Source organism: Sus scrofa, chromosome 3, assembly GCF_054392235.1.
Source record: "Sus scrofa isolate SSC_HxYL_T2T_F1_AM1 chromosome 3, Sscrofa_HxYL_maternal_Yorkshire_Landrace_v2.0, whole genome shotgun sequence".
Classification (NCBI taxonomy): domain Eukaryota; kingdom Metazoa; phylum Chordata; class Mammalia; order Artiodactyla; family Suidae; genus Sus; species Sus scrofa.
Genome location: NC_139385.1, coordinates 64,276,282 through 64,294,517, shown reverse-complemented (window position 1 = coordinate 64,294,517; position 18,236 = coordinate 64,276,282). Strand labels below are relative to the sequence as shown.

Genomic DNA, 18,236 nt, shown 5'->3' with positions numbered 1-18,236 from the left:
GCTCTTTTCCCCTTTAGTTGTGGTAATAGCAACATAACATAAAATTTGCCATTTCCATCCTTTTGAAGTGCAGTTCCATAGTGTTATATATATTCACAGTGTTGTGCAACCATCACCCCCATCCAGCACCAGAACTCTTTTCATCTTCCCAAACTGAACCCCTGCCCCCCACTGAACAACAGCTCTTCAATTCCCACCCACCCTTCCAGCTCCTGGCAACCCCTGTTCTGCCTTCTGTCTCTATGAACTTGACTGTTGCAAGTACATCATATGAGTGCAATTCTATATAATGTGTCCTTTTGTGACTGGCTTATTTCACTAGGCATGATATCTTTCAGGTTCATCTATGTTGTAGCAGGTGTCAGCACGTCCTTCCTTTTTAAGGCTGAATAATATTCCATTATATGTACAGTCGACCCTTGAACAACATGGGGACTGGGGCACCAACCCCTAACAGTCAAAAACACACATATAACTTATAGACAGACTTCAGTAGCTATGGTTCCTCAGTATCCACAGTTTAGCATTGGTGGATCCAACTAATGTGGATTGTGTGCCACTGAAATATTTACTATTAGAAAAATTCCTGTATAAGTGGACCCACCAGTTCAAGTGCATGTTGTTGAAAAGTGTCGACCGAATAGACCACATTTATTTACCCATTTATCTCTCAGTGGACACGTTGGCTGCCCCTGCCTTTTGGCTGTTGTGAATAATGCTGCTATGAACGTGAGTGTACAAAAATTTGAGTCCCTGATTTCAATTCTTTTGAGTATCTACCCAGAAATGGAATTGGTGAATCACATGGTAATTCTATATTTAATTTTGGGGAACCATTATATAGTTTTTCATAGTGGTCGCACCATTTTATATTCCCTCTAGCAAGGGTTCAAATTTCTCAACATCCTTACCAACACTTATTATTTTCTGTTTTTTTTTGGGGGTGTGTGTGTGGCTGAGATAATAGCCACCCTAATGGGAGGGAAATAGTACATCACTGTGGTTTTGATTTGCATTTCCCTCATGATTAGTGATGTTGAGCATGTGCTTTGTGGAGCAGTTGTGCATCTTCTTTGAAGAAGTGTCTATTCAAGTCTTTTGACCCATTTTAAAATCAAGTCATTTATTTGCTTTTGAGTTGTAGAAATTTCCTATATATTCTGGATGTTAATCCCTTACCAGATATGTGATTATTTTTTTCCCCACTCCCATGGGTGCCTGTTCACTCTGCTGCTAACAACCTCTGATGGACCAAAGTTTTAACTGTTGATGAGGTTTAACTTATCTATTTTTTTGTTTGGTTGCTTGTGCTTTTCATGTCATTGCCAGGAAATCATATCTTAATGCTAAGACATTTTTCTCCTGGTTTTCTTCTAAGAGCTTTTATGGTTTTGGCCCTTGTGTGTAGGTCCTTGATCCATTTGAGTTAAATTTTATATATGGGTAAGTTAATAGTCTAAGTTCAATCTTTTGCATGTGGCTCTCCACTTTTCCTAAGACCTTTTGTTAAAGAGATTGTCCTTTCCTCCACTGAATGGCCTTGGCATACCGTTTGCTTTTTGAAGGAGAAAGTTGGCTTAGTTCTCCTGGCTTAGTTCTTCAGAAAGGAGGAGGCCAGACTGTTGGCGCAATGGTGGAATAGAGTTCTTAACCTTATCTCTCCAGCTGCGACCTCTATCCTAACCTCAAGGCTATAATCATTCTTTCTACCAGCCAGCCTTAGAGTCTTTCCAGATTTCATCAACTCATTTAAGGAGAAACAGTACCCACAGGTATTTACATTTAGAAAGAGAACCAAAGAAAGTGACATTCTTAATATAAAGAAATGACTGGTCGGGAGTTCCCATTGTGGCTCAGTGGAAATGAATAGACAAGGATCCATGAGGTTGGCGGTTCGATCCCCGGCCTTGCTCAGTGAGTCGGGGATCCTGTGCTGCTGTGAGCTGTGGTGTAGGTTTCAGATCCTGTGTTGCTGGGTGTAGGCTGGCAGCTGTAACTCCGATTCGACCCCTAGCCTGGGAACTCCCATATGCTGTCCACAAAGCCCTAAAAAAAGGCAAAAAAGGAAAAGAAAAAGTAATGAATGGTGAATTGGAGAATTTCAGATGATATCAATCCCAGTCCTAGATGGTGATGATGATGATAATAATGGGTGTGTGTGTGTGTGTGTGTGTGTGTGTGTGTGTGTGTGTGTGTTTTCAATCCTGGCAATGGAAGCAGGCTGGCAATCTCAGGTGCCTGTATTGGAAATGTGGATATCTGATTTTACAGTAATGATAAATGCATAGTTTTTTTTTTCCTTTTCAGTGTCAAAAATTTTAACCCCCTCCCCCCAAAGGAACACTGCTAGGAAAACTTAATAGAAAAAGGATGGGATTTGGAGTCAGGGTGATGGGGATGTGGATCTCAGCCCTCATTTTCTATCCGGTAGGACCTCGGTCTTATGAGTTGATATGGGCCTCGGTTCTGCCCTTGGTAGGAGGTCAGTTGGCAGGACTCTGAAATCACAGAGCATCTAGAGTAGGGAGACCCTGGCAGGTAGTCAGTATACACATGGAAATGCCCATTCTCTACCCAAATGCCATACTTGTTTACTGCTGAGGTGCTAATATGCAAAAATCAGGGAGATGTGAGCTGAGTCATGTTTGTCTTAAAAGTCTGCCCTTATACTTGATTAAAACATGTGTACCTAACACCTTGTTTTGTTTTCTATTCTGGTCAAAAGAAAGAGATCTGAGATTGAGGGCCGTGGAAACCCCATGTGGGCTAACCTTTCTTAGCTCGTGGGAGAGTTCCCCTGGCTGCTGTCTAAACCTCCCTTCCAGCCTAGGATTGGGTTCTAATAAGGTCAGAATCACCAGCAGTTGCCAGAATCTCCTTTGGCATTTATGGTCCCAGGGCCTAAAACTGTCCAACTCCTGTGATGTTTATAGTTCTGTAACCTAGAACCCACAGAGCCACTCTGTCCATCAGGGTGGGCAAGCAGAGGCCACTGAACCAAGCAGCCCCCCAAACTCTTTGCTGTGGGGCTGCCACACTATGTGGAGAATATGAATGGTGAACAAATGGCTCCCCACCCCCGGTCCTGTCTTTCTTTGGGTTATTTCCACGGAATGTGTTGCCCAAGGGGAATTACTGGGTCGGTTACATGAACAGCTTTGTAACTCTCCATACATCTACAAAGTTTGGTTTATGGAAATGATGCCCAATTTATGGCTTTTCCCACAGCCCTCCTGGGCTTCCAATGTCCTTCTTAACTCACTGCACCATAGCGGGAACTCCTGCATTTCTTTGTGCATAAAATATTGGTTCATCTTTTTCCTTTATCTAAACTAGATATGACCTATAACATAGATAGTGGCCTCACATATTTGCATTGATTTGTTTTTGCTTTTAGGTAGTAAGCATTTATCACTTATTTCTTTCACATATTATATTTTTCACATTTTGTTCTTTTTTTTTTCTTAATCAATAGACATTTATTTTTCTCATTCTGGAGGCTGGGAAGTCCAAGATCAAGGGGCTGGCACATTTGGTATCTAATGAGGGCTCTCTGCCTGATGTGCAGATTGCTGTGTCGTTCTCTGTTCTTCCTTCTTTGGATTGTATTGTAGATTGTTTTAGGTTTTGCTCTCTGGGTTTCCTGCCCCCTCCCCAACCCCATAATGTACACATTCTCATTGTCTCTTTTGATGTCCCGTGTTTCTTAGGTAGCCAGGAACTTAACTGAGATAATCATATCTTTGTGGTTTTATACCTCAAGAAATAGCTTTTTTTTTGTCTTTTGTCTTTTTAGGGCCACACCCATGGCTAATGGAGGTCCCCAGGCTAGGACTGGAATCAGAGCTGCAGCTGCTAGCCTACAGCACAGCCACAGCAATGCAGAATCTAAGCCGAGTCTTCGACCTACGCCACAGCTCATGGCAACACTGGATCCCTAACCCACTGAACAAGGCCAGGGGTCGAACCCACGTCCTCATGGATATTAGTCGGGTTCATTAACTGCTGAGCCACACAGGAACTCCAAGAAATTGTTTTAATAGCCTCTGTCCTTCCCTCCATTTCCTCTGTGCTTCAATTTCTGTTGACATTTTGCCTCTGCCTTTTCCCTGGTTCCAGGGTCTTGAGAGAATGAAGACATTGAGATTATTGTTAGATCAACCCCCCCCGAAAAAAAGGATCGAACAACAAGTTCATTTCTCCCATGTAGTATTGCAAAAATCTTTTCTAGATCTTATACAAAGTTTGCAGCAGTTTCTGAAATATTACTTCAGTTGGTAAATGATTTCTAGGAGAAATAAAGAAGTTTTCTTTATATGGAAACAGTGTTTTTTAGGACACAATCTCTCCCTCGGGATAAGGTTCCCTGGACTAGGAAGTTGGAGTTTGTTGGGGTTATGCTCAAGGACCTGTGGAATCTGGAGGGGTCTAGGCCCCTTTGAAGAGGGTGTGGGGGTCTCTTAGTGGCCCTTGATGGCTTGTGGAGGGTCCTTTGGGAAACACACCAAATACATCACCGTTTCTATATGACAGTTATGATGTGGTACTTTTTTTTTTTTTGTGCTCCAAAGATTCAAAAGGACCAGGGACAGAAGTATTTCATTCTAATGAGGAAAATGAAGAATGCAGAATATATGAAATTGGGGAAATTATTCTTTGTCCTTTTTTTTTTTTAGGGCCTCACCCATGGCATATGGAGATTCCCAGGTTAGGGGTCCAATTGGAGCTGCAGCTGCCGGCCTACACTACAGCCACAGCAACCCCAGATCCAACCCGCATCTGTGACCTACACCATAGCTCACGACAATCCTGGATCCTTAACCCACTGAGCAAGGCCTGGGATCGAACCTGCATCCTCATGGATACTAGTCAGATTTGTTTCCACTGAGCCACAAGAGGAACTCTGGGGAAATTATTCTTAATCTCATTTAGTTATACTTTCCTTGTGCCTGGCCATTCATTATCTTTTTTCCCCTTTTTAATTCAGAAATGCCTCTTACTGTGATGAAATGTCTGTGGAGCTTGGAGTCTTCGAGAAGACAGAAGCTTCCCTGTCTCTCATGTCATACCCGCAGATTATACCCATGTCAACCTCTGGCTTATTAGTGTGCCCTGATCTGAGTGAATTCATCCATAATAAAACAGATGTGAAGATTCAGTGGTACAAGGTACATTTTTAAAAATTTATGATTTAACAAAAATGGGTTGATTAACCATAAGAAAGGTAGAAAATACCTACTCTGAAGATAACACATTCACTTTTATATTTCTATTTTTTTAAACCAGTGATTTTTAAAAGGGCCATTATTAATATATTCCACTAATTTGGGGTTCCCTTTATGGCTCTGCAGGTTAAGAAATTGACTAGTACCTGTGAGGATGTGGGTTCAATCCCTGGCCTCACTCAGTGGGTTAAAGATCTGGCATTGCTGCAAGCTGCGATGGAGGTCACAGATGCAGCTCGGATCTGGCGTTGCTGTGGTTGTGGTGCAGGCTGACAGCTGCAGCTCTGACTTGACTCTTAGCCTGGGAACTTCCATATGCTGCAGATGCGGCTCTAAAAAGAAAAGAAAAAAAATATACATATTCTATTAGTCTTTATATGGCTTGGGTAAATATCTTCAGAGAGTGATTTGAGAAGACAGAATGTGAAATGAATGCAGAATACATAACAGCTGGAGAAAATAGCTTTTTACTCTGTTGTTTGTCTGTAGAAGTTTAGAACAAATTATTTAACAGCTTTGTATACATGTTAATAGGATTTTTTAAAAGCACATGAAAATCAGCCTTTAGGTTAAAGTCAATAGAAATCAATTTCCTCTCTTGTCTGGCTGAATGAATGTTGTCATCAGCTCCTTTGCTTAGACCAGGCATGGGCAAACCACAGCCAGGGCCGAATTGAACTCCCACATGTTTTTGTATGTGTGCCAGCTGAGAATAGCTTTCATTTTTTAAAATAATTGAAATTATTAAAATAAATTAAAATAAATGAAAAGAAGACTAATGTTTTGTCATATGTTAAAAATGATATAAAACTCAAATTCCAGTGGGTATAAACTGGAAAACAGAGAAAGAAATGGGCATGTCCATTTCTTTCTCTGTTTTCCTGTTGCAAAGGCAGAGTTGAGTATTGAACAGAGGCTATGTAGACTGTGGGCCTTAAATATTCACTACCTGGCCCTTTATAGGAGAAGTGTGCCAACCCCTGATACAGACCATAGGCTGATTTTGAAAAGTACCATTATTTGTTTAAACAGTGATAGAAATTAACACTTTAATCAAAAAATAGATTGACCAGTTGACTGGTTTTATAACTACATGTTATCTATAGGATATCAATTTAATATGGGAAACTTTATTTTTCTTTTTAGGCCACACCTGCAGCATATGGAAGTTCTCAGGCCAGGGCTCAAATTGGAACTGGAGCTGTCAGCCTATACCACAGATACAGCAATGCCAGATCCGAGCCACATCCATGACCTATTCCACAGCTTGTGGCAACACCAGATCCTTAGCCCACTGAGCAAGGCCAGGGATCAAGACTGCATCTTCATGGATACTAATCAGGTTCTTAACCCACTGAGCCACAATGGGAACTCCTAATATTGGAAACTTTTAACTGATTTTTAGAGAAAGTAAGTAGCTAGCCCCAGTGAATTAGCCTGCCCAATTATGGGGCTCTTGGTTTAGGAAGAGGACACATGAGAAGTGTTACCTTGGAGGAAAGAGCAGAGGTTCTTGAGGTGGCCAGTCTAGGTCTAAATTTCTATTTCTTCACTGACCTGGTGTACAGCCTTGGTCCGTTATTTTATTTCTTAAAACTGTTCCCTCTGCAAGACGGCAGGGCATCAGTCCACTGCCTAGCATTGTTTTGAGATGAGATGGAGGACAGGTGTGAAGCATCCTCTGCCATGATTGACACATAAATGGTCCCCAGCAAATATGGGTGGATAAGGATATCCTGGTGGCACCTAATAATCTTCGTTCCCACCCTAATACTGCTAATCATTACTGAGCACATACTGTGTACAAGTCTGTACTAAGCTCCCTGACATGAACCTGATGCGGTAGGGACGGCTGACATCTCCAGTTTACAGGTTAGGGGATGGAGACGTGGAAACGTAAGGCATGTGCTTAAGGTCACGCAGCTGGAAGAGGATGAAGCCAAATCTCTAACCCAGGAGGCCAGACCCAACCCACACAGCCCTGCCCAGTAGGGGAGCCCTGGGGACACGTGGGCTTCTGAAGAATGGTGCTGCTGGGTCCTGTTTGGCTCTCTTCATCTGTGACCACCCATGTTAGGAACAATGAAATCTCTCCTTTTAATTAAATATACTGTACAGTTGGACATCATGAGCCATGTGGTTGACAAACTCTTCTAGTTATGCCTGTGTTCTCACTCTGAAATGACTCAGGGTTATATTTGACTATTGTAATCATCAGGGTTTTGAAAGAAATGTTCCTGAGAACATTTTGTGCTCATTGGAATGTTTTCTCAAATCTCATTCAGATTTTTCTGTTACTGAAGGCCTCCCTCTGGCTGGTTCTGTTCTGTAGACCCCACAGTGCCTTTTGTCCATCCAAATGAGGCCTCATCTCTCATATTTAGTTTTGTCGTGCATTTTTTTTTCTCCATCTCTACTGCCTCCTAAAATGGAAATGACTTTTAAAGTGATGAATGCATCATTATCTCTGCTGCATTTTGTTCTCCAAGTCATCGTGACTACATCATAGCACTCCTCCTGGAGTTTCCCAAGTATGTCCCAAAGGACAATATTTGCAAAGTAAATGCCGGGGTATTTCATGGGCTGCAAATTCGATAGTGATTGATTGATAATACTTACATACGCTGTTCATAGCTTTTGAGATGTTAATTAGGATAGAGTGTAACTCTGAAAACCTTTTTCCCATAAGGAGTCTGTCCCTTTGGATCAAGGTGGTGAGAAGTTTCTGAGTGTGAGGGGAACTCGCTTACTCGTAAACAATGTCTCTGTGGAGGATGCGGGCTATTACACCTGTGCCATGACATTTGCCCATGGAGGAAGGTCATACAACATCACTAGGAATATCAAACTCCGTATCAAAAGTAAGTACAAGCCATGGAAGATGCCTTTCTTCACCCTGGTTTAGTGACAAGTGTGCAAGGAAAAAAGTCGGGTTTCACCTAGAATTCCTTGACTATCTTTGTACAAAAGGAAAATAGATATGACATCTAAGTATCAGGCTTCTGAGACGTGTGACACTTGGAAATGTAGGAAGCAGGGTGTTTTCATGAGGAAAAGTGAATCCCCAGGTATTTGACAGGGTTCCCAGTCTGAGGCTAAAACACATACCACTAGAGGGGGCCAAATGCTGGCTCACTTGGAAGGTCCCTTTGCACCTCCAGGTCCAGCCGTCAGAACAGTTGCCATAACTTTAGGTATGATTCTAGGATACTAGGATTGTATTGGATTTTTCAGTTGCAAGGCTATGCACTGGCAGGGCGGGTGAAAATTGCCCTTTTTGGTCTTCCCCGGGCATGTCTAGTTACCTATGAAACCAGGCTTATAGAAAAGGGAGGGCTCTCATTGGTTTAAATGAATTCTACCTAAAAATTACATTGTGGACAATATTGACCAGTATGTCAAATTTGTCCATCATTTCTTCCAAACCTCCTACATGCTGGATGTCAAGGCTAGGGGAAGGGCCACACAAGGTTTGAAGTCCTGGCCCCTGTTCTGGAGAATATGGCACTTTTATACACGGAATGACGACACAACTGATGAGAGCTCTGCATAGTTCCAAATCTCTCTTCCACTATAGTTCCTTCATAGTTCCAACAATTAAGGTCGGAACCTTAATCGTTACAGCGATTAAGGTTACATTGTTGGTCTATGAGGGAAAAAGACCTTTTTTTCTCCCAGAGGGTCCAGAGCTTCAGAGTTACTTTAGGGAAAATCGTGCCTCCTACGAGCGGAAATCTCTATTTTCTTTGATTGTTCTATGAGGATTCGTGCACATTAACACCTTGCTCCCTGACGGGGGAGTGGAAGATGGCAGAATCCCTCCACTCCTGCGATTTTGAAGGGGCCCAGGATTAGCCTATTCGTGTGATACTGCATATGAACACAAGGGTGCGCCAACCCACGCATTATTCTTTCATGATTACGCTGTCTCCATTGTTCCTAAACGGTGGTCCTTTTTCAGACCCAGCGCATCACCTGGGTATCATTAGACATGCAAAATCTCAGGCCCCATCCCAGACCTCCTGAATTAGAAACGATTAGCAATCTGTGTTTAATAAGCCTCCAGGCAATGCTGATGCATAGAGAGTGTGGACCCACTGACGTATCTAGTCCTGGAAGCTTCCTTTCCCCCTCCCTGCTCCCCAGCCTCCCTGCAGCAGCCCTGTGACTGGGGAGGGAAAGGCTCCTGGTCACCGTCACGGTGGAGAAGCCAACTGCTCCCTGGGCTCTCCTGGGATGCTGCCTAATGCTTCCTCCTGTTAGGGTTTCAAATGCTCTTTAAGAGGTGAAGGTGGAGACCCGCAGCCCTTCATCCACCCCAAGCTGTCCTTTTGGCTCCAGTTCTCCGGCCCGGGGTTTCTTCAAGCTGCCAGGAGACCTGACTCTGGGAGAGCTGGGTTCTGATTCCTCCCTGAGGTGCCAGTCTTCTCAGTGAGCAGGACCCTTTCCCCAAGCTGGGTCACTCTGCTTGTCCCTCAGTGTGGAGTGAGCATCTCAGACAGGTGGTTCCTGAGCCCCTGTGCCTTTTTCATATTGAATTTTTTGTAGGTAACGCCAGTGTCCTGCTGCAGGCACTTGGGGAAGTGCTGCTGGAGTGGGGGGATGAACTTTAGGGCCAGAAAACTTTAGGGTAAAACCTTTCTGGTGGACATGGTGAATGTTCCTATTAAGTGTTCCTCCAGGAGGCTGGGGAGGGAAATGGTTAACCACTACCCCATCTGTTGGTGGAATGTGTGTTTAACTGTGGCTTCTTCCAGGAATCTGTCTTCTGGGAAAGGCATTGGCCCAAGAGGCTCTATTTGGTGGAGAACCAGTTTCCTTTCCAAGCCTCACAAATGCTGGCCCTGTTGCAGAGGACAATTCAGTTAATTAGCTAAACAATAGAACTTCACCCTCATTTCAAATGAAGGCTTTCCTCCCTGACTCTCTTCCTTGTGTCTTTCTCAGAAAAAGAAGAGGAGACAATTCCCGTGATTATCTCCCCACGCCAGACCATATCTGCTTCACTGGGTAAGGGCCATGATCCCCACGGGTGCCTGCTGTCCCAAAGTCGGGTCCTGCGACCCCTGTGTCATCGACCACGCCCGCCCTGGGGTGTGTGCAGGTCCTGGGTGGAGACCCTCTGCAGTGGGAGAGGCTGAAATAGCAAAGGCCAGGGAACATTTCCCTTTGTCCAGCACTGTCAGAAATGGCCTTTTGGAAACAGGTATATTTTGCTTTGTGAAAACCCCACCTACAAAAATCTCAAGGCAAACATCAGACCATTCTGGTAGTTATACACAGTGGGAAAAGATTAAGGGTCCGCGCCTGCAGTATATTTAAAATAATTCACTTGGGCGTTCCTGTCGTGGTGCAGTGGAAACAAAATCAACTAGTATCCTGAGGATGACCCCTGGCCCTGCTCAGTGGGTTAAGGATCCAGCATTGTTGTGAACTGTGGTGTAGGTTGTGGACACGGCTCAGATCTGGTGTTGCTGTGGCTGTGGTGTAGGCCAGCAGCTGCAGCACTGATTTGACCCCTAGCCTGGGAACTCCCATATGCTGTGGGTGCGGCCCTTAAAAGCAAAAAAATAAATCACTTTGCCAACACTTGGCTGGTGCTCTGTGTTTCCCTGATTCCATGTTCCTGCTCCCACCCCAATCCCAGACAGTCTCCTGTTGCCACAACAGCTGGTCAGTGGGTCAAGGGAGATAATGAAAATGGTTGAGAGTTTGCCATTTTCCACCATTTTTTCCTGTGTTGGCTGACACACTTTCTTACTGAACATTATTGAATGTTATTATTACTATTGAACACTGCTAAGTCTAATAAGATGCCATTTGATGCCAACATCCAATCTGTGGGAAGATCTTACTTCTCCCAATTTCCAGAAGAAAGGTGCCCTACTGGTCACTGGCTCAGTGTCTGTCAAAAAGCCACAGTTGGGTCAGGCTGGGGTTTAGATTCAGGCCTGTGAATCTGTGAAGCCTGTACCTTTTTTGTGTGTTTGTTTTTGTATAATGGTTTTGTAGGTCTTAAGCTCATTTACTAAATCCTAGCTGCAGAGTCCTGTCTGTCTGTCTATCAATCAATCAATCAATCAATTATCTATCATCTAGCTATTATCTTTTTATCTATCATCTATTATCTATCCATTGATCATCTATTTTCTATTATCTTTCTATCATCTATTAGCTTTCTATGTATCATCTATTATCTATCTATCTATCTATCTATCTGTCTATGTATCTCTCTCTCTCTATCTAATCTATCACCTATCTATCTCTTCTGTTTGGTGTTGGGCTTATATTTTAATTTTGGCCACCTGAGAAGGAGGCCTCTTATGCAGACGCCAGGATTGCCGCCTGACATGTGACTTGCAGCTCCTGATGGCTGCCTTGGCTCTTGGAACCGCCTCCTGAAAGCTTGGGGATGTAGGGACCTGGGTTAGTGCTGACTGGAGCCCTGGCGTCCCAGTTCCTCTGTGTTCTCCAGCCGAATGGAGCTGAGTCTCTTGCTGCACTGCTTTGCATACACTGATGTGTGTGGCAGTCACAGAGCTTCGATGTAATGGGCTGCTTTTGGCCGAGAACTCTTTAAGCTTATCACGGGTGTGAGGCAAGGGAAGAAAGCAGGCATTTGAGCTTGAAATGGGGCAGGTGCATTCAAGAGCACACCACAGGGCAGCACATCAGCCACAAGGGAGAAACAAATGGGAGGGATTTCTTCATTTATTCCCCCTTCTTCCTTCCCTTTGATGACCCCCCCCCCAAAAATGTATATAATGTGTCATGGTTGAGGCAGGGGACCCAAGACCATCATGTTGCACAACTATAGGAGGCACCATTCGTGTCAAATACAGCGGCCTTTGAGAGGGTTAATCCTAAATGAGCATGATCTGGGTTGGAGGGATCCTGGGGGAAACAGGAGGGCTGAGACCAGCAAGGGGCATAGTCAGAATCCACACATTCATCTGGGCTTTTGGAGGCCACAAGTGTGAGCTGTGGATGAAGACAGCCCTGGAGTTCAGATGCTCTGTGTGTGCTGGGTGGCCTTGGGGAAGCCATTGCGTGTGCGTCTCCATCTGCAACGAGGACAAGTGGACAGAGCCTGAGACACCTGGTAAATGGTGACACTCTAGGTGAATAGAATTGCTAGAGGGACCCAATTGTCCTTCTAAGAAAAGAATTACCCTGTGAGGTATCTGAAGAGGTGGGGAAGTGTCCACTGCTCAGACCTGCTCGTGGCTGTGAGGAGCTGGGTTGACCCTGTCCCCCAGCTGCATTCTGACTTTGATGCGCTGTCTTCTGCTGTTGCAGGCTCGAGACTGACGATCCCATGTAAGGTGTTTCTGGGAGCTGGGATCCCCACGACCACTGTGCTATGGTGGATGGCCAACAACACTCACATAGATGATGCCTACCAGGGAGGCCGCGTGACTGAGGGGCAGCGCCAGTAAGTGGGCCAAGATCTTCCCTGACCCCGGGGCAGAGCTGTCCTGGGACTTTTGTAGGCACCACTCTGCCTTTAAGAGACATTGTCCCATCCAGGTGACCCATAAGACACACCCACCACATTCAAAATGATTTTTTTCATTTTAATCTGTTGGAGTTTTAGCATCTTAAACATTGAGTTTGGCTAAGAATTACCAACTGTTCTTAACATTGGCACTTGTAAGTCTCTGAGTTGTAGCCTAGTCCTTGGTATTGGTGTTACTTTTTCTAGCTGTTGAATCCAACATGTCTTTCTTGAGTTTTGCAGTTTTTAAACACCTACTTTGAGTTAAGACATTTCCATTCCTGGAGTTCTCATTATGGCTCAGTAGTAACGAATCTGACTAGTATCCATGAGGATGCAGGTTCAATCCCTGGTCTCACTCAGAGGATTAAGGATCTGGCATTGCCGTGAGCTGTGGTATAGGTTGCAGATGTGGCTCGGATATGGCATTGCTGTGGCTGTGGTGTGGGCCAGCAGCTACAGCTCCGATGCCACCCCTAGCCTGGGAACCTCCATATGCAGCGGGTGCACCCTAAAAAGACAAAAAAAAAAAAAAGACATTTCCATTTCTGACTCTGCAAGCTGAGAGTCAAACATGTTCACAGCCCTTAACAAGAGACTCTGAGACTTAGTGGCGGCATCTGAGAACCTCCTCTGTTTCTCAGGGAGCTGTGGGCTGCCACTGTCTCTAAGGAAGTTTACTACAAAAGAAAGAGAGAATTCTACTCTCATAAGCATTCATCTCTGGAAAATGTTTTCTCACTCTGAAAGTAGACCGGTCAGACCTTATAAATGGGAACCATTTGTGGGTGAGAAAGGCCAGCCATTCAATGTTCCAGGTTAGAAAGGCTTTTTAAAATTATGTTTTCAATACTCTGAATTGGCCTGAACTTTGGCTTGCCAGATTTTTGTCTTTTTGGAAAGACCTCGCAAAAGAGATCTCTCTGGATGCAATTTAGTGGATAGAAATTGTGTGTGGTTAGCCCAATAGCTTGCGAATCCTTGTTGCGAAAAACTTGGGCAGAACTCGCATGCCGCATGGCAGCTTACTCATACTCCCCGTTTACTTAAAGGCACCTATTTATTCCCCATAGATTAAAAAAATAGTGGTGGGTCTACGTCACAGAGATTTTTATTCAATGAACAGAGAGTAGTAAAGCATCTCTGGACTCCTGTTCCATTACAAAAGGTGGTGATGCTGCCTAGATGCTAGATGCTGCTCTTTATGCTGCTAGATGCTAGATGATGCTCTAGATGCTAGATGATGCTTAGATGCTGCTCTAGCCCTTCCCCACAGCCTGTCTGCTGCCCGCAGCTCTGAACCTGAGTTTCCAGGCTGAGAGTTGGCAGTGAATGGAGATAAGATGAGAGCCTGTGGAGGATGGGATTCCTGGAAACTCCCTACCCTCCACATGCAAATCATTTCTTGGTGATACAGTCCCTGTTTCCCAAAACTCGACATTTCTACTCCCACTACTGTTTCTTTGTTCGTTAAGGGACTTAAAAAGTGATCCCCACCTCCCGATTATCCCAACTAAGCCGGCTCTTGCAAGGTCTCCTTGTTATAAGCGTCCTATCACAGGGACCAACTTCTTTAGTGTCACTCTGACCTTCAGGAACAGGCTTAGAAATTCTCCCCAAGAAATAACAAATGCAATAGCAAGTGTCCCCAGCTTGGTGAATCTTGACGTCCGTTGAAGTGCAGTGAAGCCTTGAGAAGGTGCCTGTGTGGAAAAGGCAAAGCTGGCCTTTGACATTTTAAATGTTTTTCTCACTCAGGGAATACTCAGAAAATAATGAGAACTACATTGAAGTGCCACTGATTTTTGAAAGAGTCATAAGAGAGGATTTGCATACGGATTTTAAATGTGTTGTCATTAATACCATGAGTTTCCAGACGCTTCGTACCACAGTCAAAGAAGGTATGGATCTGGGGCATGTTAGAGGGGAAAGCTACATGTTGAATGTTCTGTGGATGCTAAATAAAGCAGCTGGTCCTCCTGATGGTTACTTAGGAGGGCCTGTGAGTTTCCTGTGAATGGAGCACACAAAGCAAAGCTCTCATTTCTTATGACTTTTCTGAGAGAGTGTAGCCTGGCTGGGGGAGATTATACTCAAACGCAAATTTAAAGTGGAAGCTAACTTTTGGGAAAAAAAGATCGCAATGATGCTCTGATTGACTGAAAAAAAACAAAACAAACACAAACAAACCCTAACCAGAACCCCTCCCAACTCCCCATGTCCCTTTGGGGTTCTGCTTGGATCACAGGACCCACTGTGCTTTCATGACCCCTTGAGGAGGCTGGCATGCCTTTATCCTGAGGTTGAAAAACTTCACCCTCCCCAAAGCGGAGGATGGGGAAGGACCTAGGACTCAGGCCACTTTAGGGTTAAAGCCATCAATTTCCAGGAAATAAAGTACAAGAGTGGAGCTAGATCAGCCCAGTGCTCATGGAAGGATGTTTCAAAAAGAGGAAAAGAAAAACCTGATTTATCATTTGGACAAGTGGATTTCTCCTCCCTGTCTGAACACTGAACAGGAAAGGGAGACACAAGGTGATATAGTCTGTTGACAGCCCCCAGGAGAAGGCAAGCCAGTGGGGGCCCACCCTGCCTTCCAGGCAGGCTGCACAACCAATAAAGACACTTGCCCAGCATCCTCCATGTTTGTGGAGGAGGCAGCTGCAGACAGGCTTTGTTTTTTCTGTTTTTTTTCTTTTTTCTTTCTTTTTTTTCTGTTTTGGCTGCTCCATGGCATATGGAGTTCTGGGCCAGGTATCAGATCCCAGCCACAGCTACACTGGAGCTGCAGCAATACTGGATCCTTCAAGCCACCACCCTGGGCCAGGGATCAAACCTGCATCCTGGCGCAGCAGAGATGCTGCCGATCCCGTTGTGCCACAGTGGGAACTCCAGACATACTTTTAATTGGAAAGCTGAGGATTTAAGGAAGCCTCAGGGCAGGAATGATCACACATCTTCTCTCTGACTGGTTGGTGAGCACCAGTGTCCTCCCTTGAGCCAGTGGTTGAAAATGCAGATCCCTGGGCTACACTCCACGTCTACCTGGTCTGATTTGCTGGGATGAGGCCAAAGACTGCAGTTGTTTTTTTGGTTTCTAGTTGTTTTACCTTTTTAAAATTTAATTAATTTTTATTTCATCTTAGAGTTTAGTTGATTTGCAATGTTGTGTTAGTTTCAGGCATACAGTGAAGTGATTCAGTTATATATGTGCAAATACATATATCCATTCTTTTTCAGATTATTCTCCCTTATAGATTCCCTTATAGAATATTGAGTGCTTATTCTCTATTTTACACATAGTATTGCATGTCTGTTAACCCCAGCCTCCTAATTTATTCTCTGCGCCCCCCACCAACTTTGGTCACCATAAGTTTGTTTTCAAAGTCTTGGAGTCTGCTTCTCAAAGACTGCAGTTTAGCAAGCTCCTTTCATGTTCAAGTTGAAGAACCACTGTCCTAGGACACAGGCAAAGGCTGGTGTCCTAGGTTGTTTCCATGGAAATGGAGGATTTCACAGAACGCAGGATCCACTGCTGGGTTTCAGAATAGTGACCCAAAGGAAGCCATGATTTGCCTGGTCCTGATGCTGGAAACCTTCAGGCGTGGCTAGAGCATGAGCCCTATCCCTGTGTGTCCTTTGCTGTGTTGGCCAATGGTGATCAACGGAGGGCCCAGCTGAAGACCTTCACCAGGGCCGAAAGGTGCTTCCATGTAGCTGCTCAGAAAATGAAAGCTTCACTCATTTCTAAGCCTCATGGGATTTTAAGGTCTAAGAATCATTGAGATTGTGTTGATCCCTGAATGCCTGCACAGACTGGGATAAGTCATAGCTTAACAAGGTGGCACCCTGGCCCCATCACCAAGGTGTTTGTTAATTTTTATCCCTAGTTGCTCCCTATAGTTTCATAGCACAGAGATGCCAAGGAGTAGAATATGAAATAGCTGGATCCCAGCAACCATCTTTACACCTAAAGCTCCCTTCTTCAAAGTTGGTTTTCTTTTCCTTTGTTATTTTATTGAATCCTCAAGACACCCACGCTCATTGGAAAAGGGCAAATGGAACCCTGGCCATGTCACAGTTGGCCAGTTGGAGACCTAGACAAATACCGTACTGGATGCTGCCTGATGGGGAAGCAAAGTCAGACCCTCGATCCCAACCTCCCCCACTCCCACCCCTGATACGTCTCTTGGTCAGTTACTTGTTCTACCTCGCTTGTTCCCCTAAAACATCCTTGATCTTGGGGTAAGGGACATACTTTCTGAAAGTCAGGATGCATTTCTTAGAAAAAACAAACCCTGATTGCTTCCTTTTGGGAGAGGGCACAGCATCCTGTGTGGTAGTAGGAGTATGTTCGCCACTCATGTTTCTGTTCTTCCCGCAGCTGCCTCGTTCTCCTGGGGGATTGCGCTGGCCCCCCTCTCCCTCATCATCCTGGTTTTGGGAGGAATATGGATACACAGACGGTGTAAACGGAGAACTGGAAAAACCTATGGTTTAATAGAGTTAAAGACTGGCCATCAAGATTCCTAGTCCTGTCCCAGTAAAATAAAGGAAGTTAAATAATTCCAATCCAGTGATGTCCTTTCTAATGGAAGCAGCTCTGGCTTGTGAAGGATACTGTTCTTTTCCTCAGTTGTTTAACATAGCTGCTCTGTTTATAGTGGGTTTGTAATAAAAGATTGAAATGTTCGTGTAAAGTTTATTCTGAAACTGAATCACGGGAGCCTAAGTGCACGTGAGTGGGTGTGAGGTGCCCTTTGAATAAGAGCTGAAAACATCTAAATGAGTTTTGAAATTCATTTATTCATTTCGCAAAATATATTAAAAATCTCTTTGGGATATGTGTTATTAGATACATGGAAGGCGTTACAGATAACAAAGAGATTTAAGACAGAGTTTTCCTTTCCGGAAGACGGAATTTCATTTTGAAGCCGAAAAGGATTATTTTGATGTCCTAAAGAGAAAGAATCCATGAGCACTGATATGTGTTTTCCAAAGGGTGATCCAAAAAATAGTCATTCAAAGAGATGGTTGGAAAAATGCATGTTTGAACATATTAGTGAACTGAGAAGTGGATTCAACTTCATAACACAACTTCTGAAAATAAAGAGAAAGGAAGCATATTGAGATAACGGCATACACATTGGGGGGAAAATAATCAGAGCCTCTTTTATATAATATACCAAAAATAAATTCCAGCTGAATTAATGAGTTAGATTTAAAAAATCAAATTGCAGAAGAATTAGCACGACTCACACTTTCACCTATTCAAGTCTTTGTTCAAATATGACCTTCCCAGAGGCCCTAATAAAGCACTTCTTTCATTCCTTTCTGAACCCCAATTCTGCTTTGTGTCATTATAGCTGTTATCACCACCAGACCGTCCATTATATATTTGCTGATTTATTTTCTGTTTTCCTTACCAGAATGGGGGCATCATGAGGGAAGAGATGTTATTTTGGTCACAGCTGTATCCTCAGTACCTTAAATCAAGCCTGCCTCCACTGGGC

At 44.1% G+C, this 18,236-nt stretch overlaps 1 protein-coding gene across 2 annotated transcripts in view; it reads left to right on the top strand.

Moving 5' to 3' along the window:
- The window catches only part of IL1R2 (interleukin 1 receptor type 2), a 39,018-nt gene extending 21,595 nt beyond the window's left edge, over nt 1–17,423 (top strand). For both annotated transcript variants that reach the window (XM_021085770.2, NM_001243363.2), the window contains 6 exon segments: nt 4,988–5,168; nt 7,915–8,086; nt 10,173–10,235; nt 12,525–12,660; nt 14,482–14,624; nt 17,108–17,423. In XM_021085770.2, the coding sequence (XP_020941429.2) occupies nt 4,988–5,168; nt 7,915–8,086; nt 10,173–10,235; nt 12,525–12,660; nt 14,482–14,624; nt 17,108–17,256 (844 nt within the window). In that variant the 3' untranslated portion in view covers nt 17,257–17,423.
- Nucleotides 17,424–18,236: the final 813 nt, after the last annotated feature.